At 36.4% G+C, this 16707-nt stretch overlaps 2 protein-coding genes across 5 annotated transcripts in view; one reads left to right on the top strand and one right to left on the bottom strand.

Moving 5' to 3' along the window:
• EFCAB2 (EF-hand calcium binding domain 2) overlaps positions 1–16707 on the top strand; it is a 149579-nt gene that overhangs the window by 45866 nt on the left and 87006 nt on the right. The window lies entirely within an intron of this gene.
• Positions 8826–9248, bottom strand: LOC137220036 (small ribosomal subunit protein uS8-like). The gene has a single exon (XM_067729535.1). It carries the CDS (start codon positions 9234–9236, stop codon positions 8853–8855), a length of 384 nt encoding a protein of 127 aa, XP_067585636.1. The 5' UTR covers positions 9237–9248; the 3' UTR covers positions 8826–8852.

Below are 16707 nucleotides of genomic sequence, written 5' to 3' on the forward strand. Positions count from 1 at the left end.
GTGTGCCTCAGGCTGTTGCAATGTAACGCTGGCCTCTGCCACCGCAGACTTGCCCCACTTTCTGTACCCCTCCCTCCCCCGCGGCCGGAGTGAACCACAGCCCCCTAATCAGCTGCTCCTTTAACCCCGTCCTGTTTGGGCGGGAACAGACACCCTCAGATGACCTACAAGCAGAGGCGGGGACAAATCCAATGCTGAACCCCAGGAGCTGTGCAAACAAAGAAGAGAAAGGGAGATCTCTCCCAACAGCCTCAGGAGCAGCAGATTAAATCTCCACAGTCAACTTGATGCACCCTGCAACTGTGGAATACCTGAATAGACAATGAATCACCCCAGAATTGAGACGGTGGACTTTGGGAGCAACTGTAGACTTGGGGTTTGCTTTCTGCATGTAATTGGTTCCTGGTTTTATGTTTATCTTAGTTTAGTATTTAGAGTTTATTATCATGGTCAGATTTGTTTATTGATTTGGTTGCTCTCTTCCTTTTTTATATATATATATATATATTTTTTTTTTTTTTCCTTTTTCTCTTTTTGTGAGTGTGTATGTGTATGCTTCTTTGTGTGATTTTGTCTGTACAGCTTTGCTTTTACCATTTGTCTTAGGGTTCTGACTGTCTGTTTTTTTGGTTTTTTTAAGTATAGTTTTTTTTTTTCTTTTCTTTTTTTGGTACACGGGCCTCTCACTGTTGTGGTCTCTCCCGTTACGGAGCACAGGCTCCAGACACGCAGGCTCAGTGTCCATGGCTCACGGGCCCAGCCACTCCGCGGCATGTGGGCTCTTCCCAGACTGGGGCATGAACCCGTGTCCCCTGCATCGGCAGGCGGACTCTCAACCACTGCGCCACTAGAGAAGCCCTTAAGTAAAGTTTTTAGTGCTTGTTATCATTGGTGGATTTGTTTTTTGGTTTGGTTGCTGTCTTCCTTCTTTCTTTTTTTTAGTTTTTCTATTATTAATACTTTTAAAAAATTTTATTTTAATAACTTTATTTTATTTTATTTTCTCCCTCCCTCCCTCCCTCCCTCCCTCCCTTGCTTCCTTTCTCCCTTTTCTTCTGAGCCGTGTGGCTGACAGGGTCTTGGTGTTCAGGCCAGGTGTCAGGCCTGTGCCTCTGAGGTGAGAGAGCCAAGTTCAGGACATTGGTCCACCAGAGACCTCTTGGCTCCACATAATATCCAATGGCAAAACCTTTCCCAGAGATCTCCATCTCAACGCTAAGACCCAGCTCCACTCAACGACCAGCAAGCTACAGTGCTGGACACCCTATGCCAAACAACTAGCAAGACAGGAACACAACCCCACCCATTAGCAGAGAGGCTGCCTAAAATCATAATAAAGTCACAGACACCCCAAAGCACACCACTGGATGTAGTCCTGCCCACCAGAAAGACAAGATCCAGCCTCATCCATCAGAACACAGGAACTAGTCCCCTCCACCACGAAGCCTATACAACCCACAAAACCAACCTTAGCTCCTGGGGGCAGACACCAAAAACGAAGGGAACTATGAACCTGCAGCCTGTGTAAAGGAGACCCCAAACACAGTAAGTTTAGCAAAATGAGAAGACAGAGAAACACACAGCAGATGAAGGAGCAAGGTAAAAACCCACTAGACCAAACAATGAAGAGGAAATAGGCAGTCTACCTGAAGCAGAATTCAGAGTAATGACAGTGAAGATGATCCAAAATCTTGGAAATAGAATGGAGAAAATACAAGAAACGTTTAACAAGGACCTAGAAGAACTAAAGAGCAAACAAACAATGATGAACAACACAAAAAAGGAAATGAAAAATTCTCTAAAAGGAATCAATAGCAGAATAACTGAGGTAGAAGAATGGATAAGTGATCTGGAAGATAAAATAGTAGAAATAACCTCAGAGCAGAATAAAGAAAAAAAGAATGAAAAGAACTGAGGACAGTCTTAGAAACTTCTGGGACAACATTAAATGCACCAACATTCGAATTATACTGGTCCCAGAAGAAGAAAAGAAAAAGAAAGGGACTGAGAAAATATTTGAAGAGATTATGGTTGGAAACTTCCCTAATATGGGAAAGGAAATAGTTAATCAAGTCCAGAAAGTGCAGAGTCCCATACGGGATAAATCCAAGGAGAAACAAGCCAAAACACATATTAATCGAACTATCAAAACTTAAACATGAAGAAAAAATATTAAAAGCAGCAAGGGAAAAACAACAAATAACATACAAGGGAATCCCCATAAGGTTAGCAGCTGATCGTTCAGCAGAAACTCTGCAAGCCAGAAGGGAGTGGCAGGACATATTTAAAGTGATGAAAGGGAAAAACCTACAACCAAGATTACTCTACCCAGCTAGGATCTAATTCAGATTCGACAGAGAAATTAAAACTTTTACAGACAAGCAAAAGCTAAGAGAATTCAGCACCACAAAACCAGTTTTACAACAAATGCTAAAGGAACTTCTCTAGGCAGGAAACACAAGAGAAGGAAAAGACCTACAATAACAAACCCCAAACAATTAAGAAAATGGTAATAGGAACATACATATCGATAATTACCTTAAATGTAAATGGATTAAATGCTCCCACCAAAAGACAGCGACTGGCTGAATGGATACAAAAACAAGACCTGTATATATGCTATCTACAGGAGACCCACTTCAGACCTAGGGACACATACAGACTGAAAGTGAGGGGATGGAAAAAGATATTCCATGCAAATGGAAATCAAAAGAAAGCTGGAGTAGCAATTCTCATATCAGACAAAATAGACTTTAAAATAAAGACTGTTACAGGAGGCAAAGAAGGACACTACATAATGATCAAGGGATCAATCGAAGAAGAAGATATAACAATTGTAAATATTTATGCACCCAACATAGGAGCACCTGAATACATAAGGCAAATGCTAACAGCCATAAAAGGGGAAATCGACAGTAACACAATCATAGTAGGTGACTTTAACATCTTGCTTTCACCAATGGACAGATAATCCAAAATGAAAATAAATAAGGAAACACAAGCTTTAAATGATACATTAAACAAGATGGACTTAATTGATATTTATAGGACATTCCATCCAAAAACGACAGAATACACTTTATTCTCAAGTGCCCATGGAACATTCCCCAGGATAGATCATATCTTGGGTCACAAATGAAGCCTTGGTAAGTTTAAAAAAGTTGATATCATATCAAGTATCTTTTCTGACCACAATGCTATGAGACTAGATATCAATTACAGGAAAAAATCTGTAAAAAATACAAACACATGGAGGCTATATGCCTCCATGGCAATATACTACTTAATATACTACTTAATAACCAAGAGATCACTGAAGAAATCAAAGAGGAAAACAAAAAATACATAGAATCAAATGACAGTGAAAACATGATGACCCAAAACCTATGGGATGCAGCAAAAGCAGTTCTAAGAGGGAAGTCTATAACAATATACTCCTACCTCAAGAAACAAGAAACATCTCAAATAAACAACCTAACCTTACACCTAAAGCAATTAGAGAAAGAAGAACAAACAAAAAACAAAATTAGCAGAAGGAAAGAAATCATAAAGATCAGATCAGAAATAAATGAAATAGAAATGAAGGAAACAATAGCAAAGATCAGTAATACTAAAAGCTAGTTCTTTGAGAGGATAAAAAAATTGATAAACCATTAAGCAAACTCATCAAGAAAAAAAGGGAGAAGACTCGAATCAACAGAATTAGAAATGAAAAAGGAGAAGTAACAACTGACACTGCATAAAAGAAAGGATCATGAGAGATTACTACAAGCAACTATATGCCAATAAAATGGACAACCTGGAAGAAATGGACAAATTCTTAGAAAAGCACAACATTCCAAGACTGAACCAGGAAGAAATAGAAAATATGAACAGACCAATCACAAGCACTGAAATTGAGACTGTGATTAAAAATCTTCCAACAAACAAAAGCCCAGGACCAGATGGCTTCACAGGCGAATTGTCAAACATTTAGAGAAGAGCTAACACCTGTCCTTCTCAAACTCTTCCAAAATATAGCAGAGGGAGGAACACTCCCAAACTCATTCTGCAAGGCCACCATCATCATGATATCAACACCAGACAAAGATGTCATAAAGAAAGAAAACTACAGGCCAATATCACTGATGAACATAAATGCAAAAATTCTCAACAAAATACTAGCACACAGAATCCAACAGCATATTAAAGGGATCATACACTATAATCAAGTGGGGTTTATCCCAGGAATGCAAGGATTCTTCAGTATACTCAAACGAATCAATGTGATAAACCATATTAACAAATTGAAGGAGAAAAACCGTATGATCATCTCAACAGATGCAGAGAAAGCTTTCAACAAAATTCAACAGCCATTTATGATAAAAAATCCTTCAGAAAGTAGGCATAGAAGAAACTTACCTCAACATAATAAAGACCATATATGACAAACCCACAGCCAACTTCATTCTCAATGGTGAAAAACTGAAACCATTTCCTCTAAGATCAGAAACAAGACAAGGTTGCCCACTCTCACCACTGTTATTCAACATAGTTTTGGAAGTTTTAGCCACAGCAATCAGAGAAGAAAAAGTAATAAAATGAATCCAAATCGGAAAAGAAGTAAAGCTGTCACTGTTTGCAGATGACATGATACTATACATAGAGATTCCTAAAGATGCTACCAGAAAACCACCAGAGCTAATCAATGAATTTGATAAAGTAGCAGGAACAAAATTAATGCACAGAAATGTCTTGCATTCCTATACAAAAATGATGAAAAATCTGGAAGAGAAATTAAGGAAACACTTCCACTTACCATTGCAACAAAAAGAATAAAATACCTAGGAATAAACCTACCTAAGGAGACAAAAGACCTGTATGCAGAAAACTATAAGACACTGATGAAAGAAATTAAAGATGATACAAACAGATGGAGAGATATACCATGTTCTTGGATTGGAAGAATTAACATTGTGAAAATGACTATACTACCCAAAGCAATCTACAGATTAAATGCAATCCCTATGAAACTACCAATGGCATTTTTCACAGAACTAGAACAAAAAATTTCACCATTTGTATGGAAACACAAAAGGCCCAGAATAGCCAAAGCAGTCTTGAGATAAAAAATGGAGCTGGAGGAATCAGGCTCCCAGTCTTCAGACTATACTACAGAGCTACAGTAATCAAGGCAGTAAGGTACCCGCATAAAAGCAGAAATATTGATCAGTGGAACAGGATAGAAAGCCCAGAGATCAACCCATGCACATAGGGTCACCTTATTTTTGATAAAGGTGGCAAGAATATACAACAGAGAAAAGACAGCCTCTTCATTAAGTGGTGCTGGGAAAACTGGACAGCTGCATGTAGAAGAATGAAATTACAACACTCCCTAACACCATACACAAAAATAAACTCAAAATGGATTAAAGACCTAAATGTAAGGCCAGACACTATCAAACTCTTAGAGGAAAACATAGGCAGAACACTCTCTGACATAAATCACAGCAAGATCCTTTTTGACCCACCTCCTAGAGAAATGGAAACAAAAACAAACAGTGGGACCTAATGAAACTTACAAGCTTTTGCACAGCAAAGGAAACCATAAACAAGAGGAAAAGACAACCCTCAGAATGGGAGAAAATATTTGCAAATGAAGCAACTGACAAAGGATTAATCTCCAAAATTTACAAGCAGCTCATGCAGCTCAATATCAAAAAAACAAACAACCCAATCCAAAAATGGGCAGAAGACCTAAATAGACATTTTCTAAAGAAGATATACAGATTGCCAACAAACACATGAAAGGATCCTCAACATCAGTAATCATTAGAGAAATGCAAATCAAAACTACAATGAGGTGTCACACCAGTCAGAATGGTCATCATCAAAAAATCTAAAACAATAAAGCTAGAGAGGGTGTGGAGAAAAGGAAACCCTCTTGCACTGTTGTTGGTAATGTAAATTGATACAGCCACTATGGAGAACAGTATGGAGGTTCCTAAAAAACTGAAGCTAAAACTACCATACGACCCAGCAATCCCACTAGTGGGCATATATCCTGAGAAAACCAAAAGAGTCATGTACCACAATGTTCATTGCAGCCCTACTTACAACAGCCAGGACATGGAAGCAGCCTAAGTTTCCATGGACAGATGAATGGGTAGCGAAGATGTGCCACATATATACAATGGAATGTTACTCAGCAATAAAAGGAAACGTAATTGAGTTATTTGTAGTGAGATGGATGGACCGAGAGTTTGTCATACAGAGTGAAGTAAGTCAGAAAGAGAAAAACAAATACCGTATGCTAACACATATATATGGAATCTAAAAAAATAAAAAAGGTTCTGAAGAATGTAGGGGCAGGACAGAAGTAAAGACACAGACATAGAGAATGGACTTGAGGACATGGGGAGGGGGAAGGGTAAGCTGAGAGGAAGTGAGAGAGTGGCATGGACTTATATATACTACCAGATGTAAAATAGATAGCGAGAAGCAGCCACATAGCACAGGGAGATCAGCTTGGTGCTTTGTGACCACCTAGAGGGGTGGGATAGGGAGGGTGGGAAGGAGACGCAAGAGGGAGGGGATATGGGGATATATGTATATGTATAGCTGATTCACTTTGTTATAAAGCAGAAACTAACACACCATTGTAAAGCGATTATACTCCAATAAAGAAGTTAAAAAAATAGGCTATAAAACTGGTCACAGTTGGAACAGTTATCTTCAGTAGGAAACAAAAACTTAGGACCCCTACGTCCTATTTCATTGTGCCATATATTAACGTAAAATTATACAATTTGTTGTCTTTTTTTTACACCTCTTACAAGCATTATAAAACTTACACATAAAAAATTTCAAAGATTCAAAGCTTCCTATTATGCAGAATTACAGATATATCAATCTTAAATGCCAACTCTTGTATATGATAATATTTATTTGTAACCTAAGCAAGTTTTTAAAAGCAATGAGAAGAAGAGTAATGTAGCTAAAAGAATAGAATCTTTGAAGCCATACAGACTTAGGCTTGAATCTTTAATTTCTCATTTACTAGATATTTGTCCTCAAGTCACTTATTTAACTTTTTTAAGCCTCAGTAACATCATCGTTTACATAAGGATATTAATGCCTAATTCAGATGATTTTTGTGGGAAATAATTATAGCAGCTCACACCTACGAAGCACTCTCATGTGCCAGAGTTTCTATATACATTGTTCCCTTTAATCCTCACAGCAGTGTTGCAAGGTAGTTGTCGTCATCGTCATCTTGATCATCACCATCGCCCCCACTTTATATATGAGGAAACTGAGCCTTAGGGAAATCTGGTACTTTGCTGTAGCTAGTATGACCTTGTGGATTCAAGCCAGTTCTCTCTGATTCCAAAGCTCTAGCTTTTAGATAAAATCATGTATATAAAACCCTTGGATCTGATATATACTACATGTATAAAATTTGTTCAAACCTATTCTCCATACCCATCCTGCAAATGAAGCTAAAATGTTCCATATTTCACATTTTAGGATACAAAGTAAAGGCAATCCCCAAGTTACAAATTCCCAATGTAACAGAATAAAAATAGCTTATGTTTTTGAGTGCTTACTATGTGCCCAGCACTTTACATAAAGCATTTAATGCCCATGGTGGCTCTATGGAATAGGTAACTCTCATTAGCTCCATTGTACAGATTGAGGACTAGGGCACAGAGAGGTTAAGCAACTTGTGCAAGGTTACATACTACCTTGGCAAAGATGGGATCTGAGTAGTGCGTCCAGAGTGTATGGACTACATTATTTATAAATATGAATACAGTGCCTAGTATATAAGGGATGTCCAACCAATATTTGTTGAGTAGATGAATAAACTAATGAATGAAACAAACATGGGCTCTCCTTTACCCTTTTCACTCTAAGCCTCCAGTTAGTAACTAACTTATTCTGGAAGCACCATCTGAAATTATCTGAACTGCTGTTTCTTTCCCATCATCTTCTTCATTCTTTCAAGAATTATATAATCGCTGTATTTAAGTTCTCAAATGTGGCTAAATATGGTGGTGTATATCTGTAGTCACAGGTGATTAGGAGAGAAAGGCTAGAAGCTTGTCTGAGCTATAGAATGCAATGCTTATTGGGTATTTGCATTAAGTTTAGCATCTATGTGGTTATTCTTTTTTTTTTAATCATTTAATCATTCATATAACAACTTTTATTGAGCACTAAGTATCCACTATGTGTCTGCTTTGTACTATGGCCTGGGGTTATAAACGTGATGAGAACAGATGAAGCCTCTGACTCTACTGAATTTACAGTCTAATGGGGGTCAGCGTCCGGGCGGCGGGGGCAGGGGGGAGGAACAGTCAAACAATTACAAAGTTTTGGGGAAACATAGGGTGCAGTGAGGATACATTCATCATCTATTCTCTGGATCACTGTATGAATCTTCTAACCATTTATTTGCTTCCAGTTGAGTTTTCCTTCTAGCAGCAAGAGTGATCTTCCTTGATTATAAATCTAGTCTGATACTCCGTACTTTATAAATCCTAACTTGATACCTATTGCCCTTAGAATAAAATCCAACTTCCTTTAGTACGTCTTAGTAAAAACGACCCTTAATAATGTCGAGTTTGTCCCCACCTTGCAATCTCTCTTCTAGTTACATCCAATTATAAGGAAGTAAAGGAGCAAAAACTTGAACTTTTCCTTATGCTTTTTAGTTTCTTTTCTGAAACTGTAGTACAATTTTGTTTCTTGTTACTTTGAATTACTTTTTAAGGAAGAGAAAAATAATTGACCAAAGTTAACATAAAGGATATGATTTTTTGTTGTTGTTCTCTGAGGCATTTTATTTGCATGTATGTATTACATCCCTAGAAAAAGAATCCAAGGATTTTCCCTCCTGTGTGTTTTCGTCTTGCTTCTTCATGGTCCATGATGCCAGCTGAGGTTGTCAGTACACTGAAACCAAACTGACGGGATGGGAGCAGGTTATTCTGCCATTTTTCTAGATCTTTGAGTTGCACATCAAACCTGGGGCTGATCACACTTAGCCTGCCTGTGAGGTTCACAACAATTTTCCCAGCCCTGTGATCATCGATGATTTCAAATTCGCCAATGTAACCATGCTTCATCATCACAGTTAGGAACCTGATGATGACTTTGGAGCATGACCTAATAAGAACCTGTTGTTTGCCTCTCTTTTCGGCATCGTCGATACTCTTGAGAGCATCAGTCAGGACATTCATACGCACCATTATGGCGGCATGGAAAGATGGTGGGAAGAGCAAGGATATGATTTTTAAAAGCACTGTTAATTAGTATTAAGAATTCATGGGAAATGGAGGGTACACAACAGTTGAAAAAAGTATTCCTGTTTGTTGACACTCTTAAAAATACTGCTAAGCTTCTCATTTTATCAAAATAGATAAACCTTCCATCAGTATACAATATATTTAAAAATACATAAGATACTCTGACATATATTACAGTTGTTCTGTTATAAAAATGTTCTTGTTAACTAGTATTTCTGATATTATTTCATCATCTGACCGTCTTGTAAAACTGCTTATTTCCACATATGGTCATTCCATATTTTGCTAAATGGGCACTCTATAAAAAGTAACATTTTTTAGAACACCTGCTGAACCTGACATTTCTGTGAAATTAAATATATTCTTGCTAATATTTTCCCCAAGCTTCACAAAATTGCATATACCTCACTGAAAAGTTACATATTATATTTTAGCTTTATTTAATTTTTGAGATAACGTTTATGATATTGAATAGATGTAACCATGAATTAAATAGACAGAATTACTTGGATTATCAACCAAGCTTTTTTTTTTTTTTTTTTTTCCTGGCTGTGCCACACAGGGGATCTTAGTTCTCAACCAGGGATCAAACCTGGGCCACGACAGTGAAAGTGCCAAGTGCTAACCACTGGACTGCCAGGGAATTCCCAAGCATTTTTTGACATATGTTAAAGTTATAGTTTAAACATATTCCATAGCAAGAGATTTGTTATTTCCAGAGCACATTTATGAATTATGACTTTACTTTTCTATTGATATGACTAATAAAGAGTTAAGTTTAAATGAAACTTTGTGCCTTATGAAGGAGGACTGTGTATGGATCTTTTTTTTGTTTCTTTTTTAAGACCTACATAAACACATTTTTCATTAATGGTAGCCTTGGTCAATGCAATGCTTCTTAAAAACAAAACCAAAAATAAGTGATTAGTCGACAGTAGAGAGCAATAAACCCTGATCCATGGCAACATAAACACATTTCAGAGGAAATTTTCCCATTAGTTGAAAGGGCTGCATGACTTCTAAATTTTCTTTCCATTCTACGTTCTGAGGTTTTTAATTGATTTTTTTTTCTCTAATGACCTAAATATGTCATCAGCCAAACACTTCATGGAAGTTTCTCAAAAATTTGCCTAAAATCTTAATCTGGTGTGTTAATAACTAATGAACACATGATGGGCCAACTTAAGTTAAATTAGTACCAACTTACAATAATGTTACATATACACAAATTTTAGAGAGAAGTACTTTGATTACCAAGATATTTTTAAAAATTCGTGATAACACACTTGATCACATTACATTTAATTTTAATAAACTTATAGGTAAAAAAATCTATTCCTTAAAACAATCATTTCCTTAAGTACCTCATTTGTTATATTCTAATAATCCTAAAGATTTTTTCCTGACAAAAGTTATTTTTCCATAAAATATTTTAAAATCAGAGACATTATTTCCATTGTTGTTTTGAAATACTGATTTGAACAATGTAAGTTGCCAAATATTTTTGGCAAACATTCACATCCATTGTTGCAAAGACACATTGTTGTACTTTCATTTAATTTGAATAGTTTAAATATATTTTTTCTGACAACAGTAAAACTTTTTAAAGCTTCCATTAGGCTGTTAACATGAAAATAGTTTAATAGCTTTCTGACTTGTTACCATGGTATTTTAGCCCTTTATGATGAGGCCAGATCTTATATTTTGGCAGTAATATACATAGTCTGGCTTTTTTATTTTCAAGATGAAGAATCTAAATAAATAAAAGAAGTCAGGGATACTTAAAAAAAAAAGATCACTAGTCAGAAAAGGGCAAGAAAGGGAAAGTGATGCTTTCATTTCAGCTTGTTGGTTGGCTTAACTACCTGGAACCTTGGATAATAGTATTCAGAAGGAGTATTAGAATTGTTAAACCCATTTTAGTCTCTAAAATATGTATGCCCTTTAATTTTATAACCAAAAAGACATTTAAATTAGAATGAAGTGTATTATTTACTGTGGTGTCTACTCTATTTAAGATCTGTTTTTCTTACTTGTTTTGAAATACCATAGGTGCTATTTTCTTCTTGGGCTCTGGGCTTACTCTTGCAGGTAGCATTGTCAGCTACCAATATGACTGTTGGAGTCTGTCAGAGTAATTGTATTAAAAAAAGCCAGCCTTGCCTTATTTTAATCTATTTAAATAATAGACTATTTGAAGGTTTTAAATAAATTGTTTTCCTCCGTAAGACTTCATTCATGTTAGCCTCATCAGTTTGAAGAGTCTTGATCCTGTGATACAATATTTTGAAGCAGAAACTTCTTTAAGCCCAGATTCAACCACAACAATTAGTATCTAATACACATATAGCCCTTAATATGGATCAGGCATTAATCTAAATTCTTTACACATTTTAATGAATGGAATCATTAACCAAACTTATGAAGATGATGCTATTATTTTTTTTATCGTGGCAAAAATATATGTAACATGAAATTTTTCACAGCCATTTTTAAGTGTACATACAGTTCAGTGACATTAAGTACATTCACATTGCTGTGCAGCCATCATGACTGGCCATCCCCAGAACTTTTTCGTCATACCGAACAGAAACTTTTATCCATTAGACAATATCTCCGCATCTCCAATGCCCACCCCCCAATCCCTCCCGTAATCCTCCCCGCCCCCGCAACCACCGTTTTACTTTTTGTCTCTTAGACAAGAAGAAGTAGACAATCTGAATGGGCCTATATCTATTAAAGAAATTGAATCAATAATTAATAACCTCCCAAAACAGAAAGCACTAGGCCCAGATGGGTTCACTGGTGAATTCTACCAAACATTTAAGGAAGAAATTATACCACTTCTCTATAATCTCTTTCAGAGAATAGAAACAGAGGGAATACTTCTCAACTCATTCTATGAGGTCAGCATTACCCTAATACCAAAACCAGATAAAGACATCATAAGGGAAGAAAACTACAGACCAATATCTCTCATGGACATAGATGGGAAAATCCTCAACAAAATATTAACAAATCAAATCCAAAAATATATAAAAAGAATTATACACCACAACCAAGTGGGATTTATCCCAGGTATGCAAGGCGCTTCAACATTCAAAAAGTCAATTAATGTAATTCATCACATCAACAGACTAAAAAAGAACAATCACATTCATATCAATAGATGCAGAAAAAACATTTGACAAAATCCTACACCCATTCATGTTAAAAACTCTCAGTAAACTAGGAATAGAGGGGAACTTCCTCCACTTGATAAAGAACATCTACAGCTAACATCAGACTTAATGGTGAGAAACTTGAAGCTTTCCCAGTAAGATCAGAAACAAGGCAAGGATGTCCCATCTCACCATACCTTTTCAACAAGATACTGTAACTGCTAGTGCTATGGTCTGAATTTTTGTGTCCCCCACCAGATTCATATGTTGAAATCCTAACTCCCAAAGGTATTAGTAGTTGGGGCCTTTGGCAAGTGATTAGGTCACTCATGTATGGGATTAGTGCTCTTATAAAAAAGATCCCACAGAGCTCCCTAGCACCTTCCACCGTGTGAAGCTACAATGATAAGTCTGCACCCTGAAAGAGAGCCCTCACTGAACCATGCTGACACCCTGATTTCAGACTTTCAGCCTCCAGAATTGTGAGAAATAAGCTTCTGTTATTTATAAAATACCAAATCTGTGATACTTTGTTACAGCAGCCCAAATAGACGGACAGCTAGCTAATGGAATGATACAAGAAGAGGAAATAAAAGTTTAGATTGTGAAGGAAGAAATAAAATGGGCTGCCTTCACAAAATTGTTAAAAGTTGCATTAATTGGCATATATATATTTTTTAATATTTTAGTAACTTAAAAAAATACACACATTATTTATTAGAATAAGAGAAGTTTTTACTTACATAATTATCTTCCCTGTGAATGTAAGAATTATAATATCCCTTCCATCTTTTTTAATAGCAGCTTTATTAAGATATAATTCACATACCATGCAGTTCATGCTTTCGAAGTATACAATTCAGTTGTTTTTAATATATTCACAGATATGTGCACCCATTACCACTATCAATTTTAGAACAATTTCGTTAGAATGGTTGCTTCTTTTTTCTTTCTAACTTTGATTTTTAGGATTTTTTTAAAAACCATCCTAACCATTTAAAAATGCACAATTCAGTGACATTAAGTACATTCAGAGTGCTGTGCAACTATCACCACTCTCCATTTCCAGAACTTTTCATCATTCCAAGCAAAAACTTTGTACCCATTTGACAGTAACTCTCCATTCCTCCCAGCTCCTGGCAACCACCATTCTACTTTCTGTTTTTATGAGTTGACTATTCTGGGTTCCTCATATCATTGGAATCATACAGTATTGGTTCTTTTGGATCTGGCTTATATCACGTAGCATAACATCTTCAAAGTTCATCCATGTTGTAGCATATGTCATAGTTTCATTTCAAGACTGAGTGATATTCCACTTGTATATATATGCCACATTTCACTTATGCATCTATCTGTCAATGGATATTTGGGTTGTTTACACCTTTGGGCTACTGTGGATAATGCTGCTATGAACATTGGTGTACAGATACCTGCTGAGACACTGCTTTCAATTCTTTTGGATGTATACCCAGAAGTGGAATTGCTGGGTTGTATGGTAATTAGATTTTAATTTTTTGAGGAACTACTGGACTGTCTTCCACAACAGCAACTGTACCTTTTTTTTTCTTTTTTGGCTGCACGCGGGCTTTCTCTAGTTGTGGAGAGTGGGGGCTACTCTTCGTTGTGGTGCATAGGCTTCTCACTGTGGTGGCTTCTCTTGTTGCAGAGCACAGGCTCTAGGCATGCGGGCTTCAGTAGTTGCGGCATGCGGACTTCAGTAGTTGTGACTTGTGGGCTCTAGAGCGTAGGCTCAGTAGTTGTGGTGCACGGGCTTAGTTGCTCCGGCATGTGGGATCTTCCCGGACCAGGGATCGAACCTGTGTCCCCTGCATTGGCAGGCGGATTCTTAACCACTGTGCCACCAGGGAAGTCCCTAGCTGTACCATTTTATACTTCCATCAGCAATACACAACAGTTCCAGTTTTTCCACATCCTCACCAAGACTTGTTGTTTTCTGTTTTTATAATAGACATCCTAATGAGCATGAAGTATTATCTCCTTGTTCTGATTTGCATTTGATGACTAGTGATGTTGAGCATTTTTTCAGGTACTAGTAAGCCATTTGTGTAACTTCTTTTGAGAAATGACTATTCAAAGTTTTCATATTTTTTAATTGGGTTGATTTTTCTGTTGTTTAGTTATAGGAGTTCTTATATATTCTGGATATTAATTCCTTATCAGATATATGCTTTGCAAATGTTTTCTCTCATTCTGTGGGTTGTCTTTTCACTCTTGGTAGTGTCCTTTGATTTCACGTAAGTTTTAATTTTGATGACGTCCAACTTATGTATTTTTGGGGTTGATATTTTTGTGATATTACAAATGGAATTTTAAAAACTCCTTTTCAGATTGTTTGTTTTTATTGTATTGAAATTTTTATTGTATTGAAATGTGACTGATTTTTGTGTGTTGATTTTATATCCTGCAACTTTGCTGAATGTGTTTATTAGCTCTATCAGGTTTTGTTTGTTTTTTGGATTTTTTGGCAGACTCACGGTTTTCTACATATAAGATTATATCATCTGTGAACGGAGATGATTTTACTTCTTCCTTTCCAACTTGTATGCCTTTTATTTTTTTTTCTTGCCCAAATCCTCTGGCTAGAACATCCATTACTATGTTGAATAGAAGAGGTAAAAGAGAGCATCTTTGTCTTATTCCTGATCTTCCAGGAAAAGCTTTGTCTTTCAGCATTGAAAATGATATTAGCTGTGGGTTTTTCATATAAGGCCTTTATCATGTTGAGGAAGTTTCCTTCTGTTCCTAGTTTTCTGAATATTATCATGAAAGGGTGTTGAATTTTGTCAAATGCTTTTTCTATATCAATTGTCCTAATCATGTGGCTTTTCTGCCTTCATTCTATTAAAGTGGTATGTAACTTTGATTGATTTTTGTATGTTGAACCAATCTTGTTTCCCTGGAATAAATCCCACTTGGTCATGATGTGTTATCCTTTTAATATATTGCTGAATTTGTCAACCACTGCATTTTACTGTCTGTCATTTTGTTATACTACCTTAATTCTTTCCTTGCCAATTTCTTACCCAACAGATAATTCTCTTGTTACACAAATTGTTCTATAACATAGAAAAAAACTTAAATGTTACCTAGTTTCATTATATGAAGGAAATAAATATAATTCTGTTAATACCCAATAAAACACCAAAAAGGGAAATTGTGAATTGTCATAACAAATGGGATATGGATTATCTCACATGCAATGAGTAACTATTTAGTAAGCATTTATTGAGATTTTAGTATGTTCCAGGCAGTGTCAAAGTTGTTCTCAAGGTGTTTACAAGTATGGAAGGGGAGACAAATAAGTAAACCACTGATTACAACATAGTTTGATATAATATTATAATAGAGATATCCATGGATGCCACATGATTACATGGGAGGGTACCTAGTCGAAAAAGAGGATGAGGGTAGCCTTCAGAAAGGTGTGTGTTACTCTTAAACTGCCTTGAATGATGAGTAGAATTAGCCCAGGAAAAGGAGAGGACTGTTCCATACAGACAGACTATCAATCACAATGACAATGAAAAAGCATATTAATTGAAAAACTACAAAGATTTTCAAGGTGGAGAATCTGTATGGGAACGTTCTGAGAAATGGCATTTTTGCGATAAAAAGGGGGCAAGGTTGTAAAGGGATTTGTGTACCTGATTAAGGAGACTGAATGTTTTTTTTTTAAAGACCTTGGGAACCATTGAAAGATTTTAAATCAGGAAGTCATATGAGCAAAGTTTTGTTTTAGAAAGATCATTCTATCAAAATGTGGACTATGGTTTGAAGGATGGAATGGGAATGGAGGGAAAGGAGACTAAAGGCAAAAAGACAGGAAGTGACTGTGTTAAAATCCAGTTCAGAAGTGATGAAGGTCTAAACTTAAGCAGTGGCAGTGGAAATGGAAGGAGGGAGACAGATTTTAAAAGATTTAATAAATGGAATCAAAAGGTGTTGATGATCAAATGGAACTGTGAGGATGGGTTGTTGGAAACTGAATTAGTTGGGGTGATAAATTTGGAGGAAAGTGATCAGAGAATCAGTAAAAGACAGCAGTGAGAAGGCGTAGCAGGTGATATGTCCTGAAGGAATGAAACTTAATGGAGAAGTAGTTTTTTAACATGAAGGTGAAACAAGAACTGCTATCAGACAAGTCCAGAATGTAGGACATTTTATAAGACATTGCATAGCCTGGTCTCTTCCACAAGCTAATTTCATAGGGGGATAGGAGACTAGGGAAG

The sequence above is a fragment of the Pseudorca crassidens genome, chromosome 2 (assembly GCF_039906515.1).
Source record: "Pseudorca crassidens isolate mPseCra1 chromosome 2, mPseCra1.hap1, whole genome shotgun sequence".
Classification (NCBI taxonomy): Eukaryota; Metazoa; Chordata; class Mammalia; order Artiodactyla; family Delphinidae; genus Pseudorca; species Pseudorca crassidens.

Excerpts from the sequence above, each read along its gene's own strand:
- LOC137220036 (XM_067729535.1), bottom strand. The coding sequence starts at position 9,236 with ATGGTGCGTATGAATGTCCTGACTGATGCTCTCAAGAGTATCGACGAT.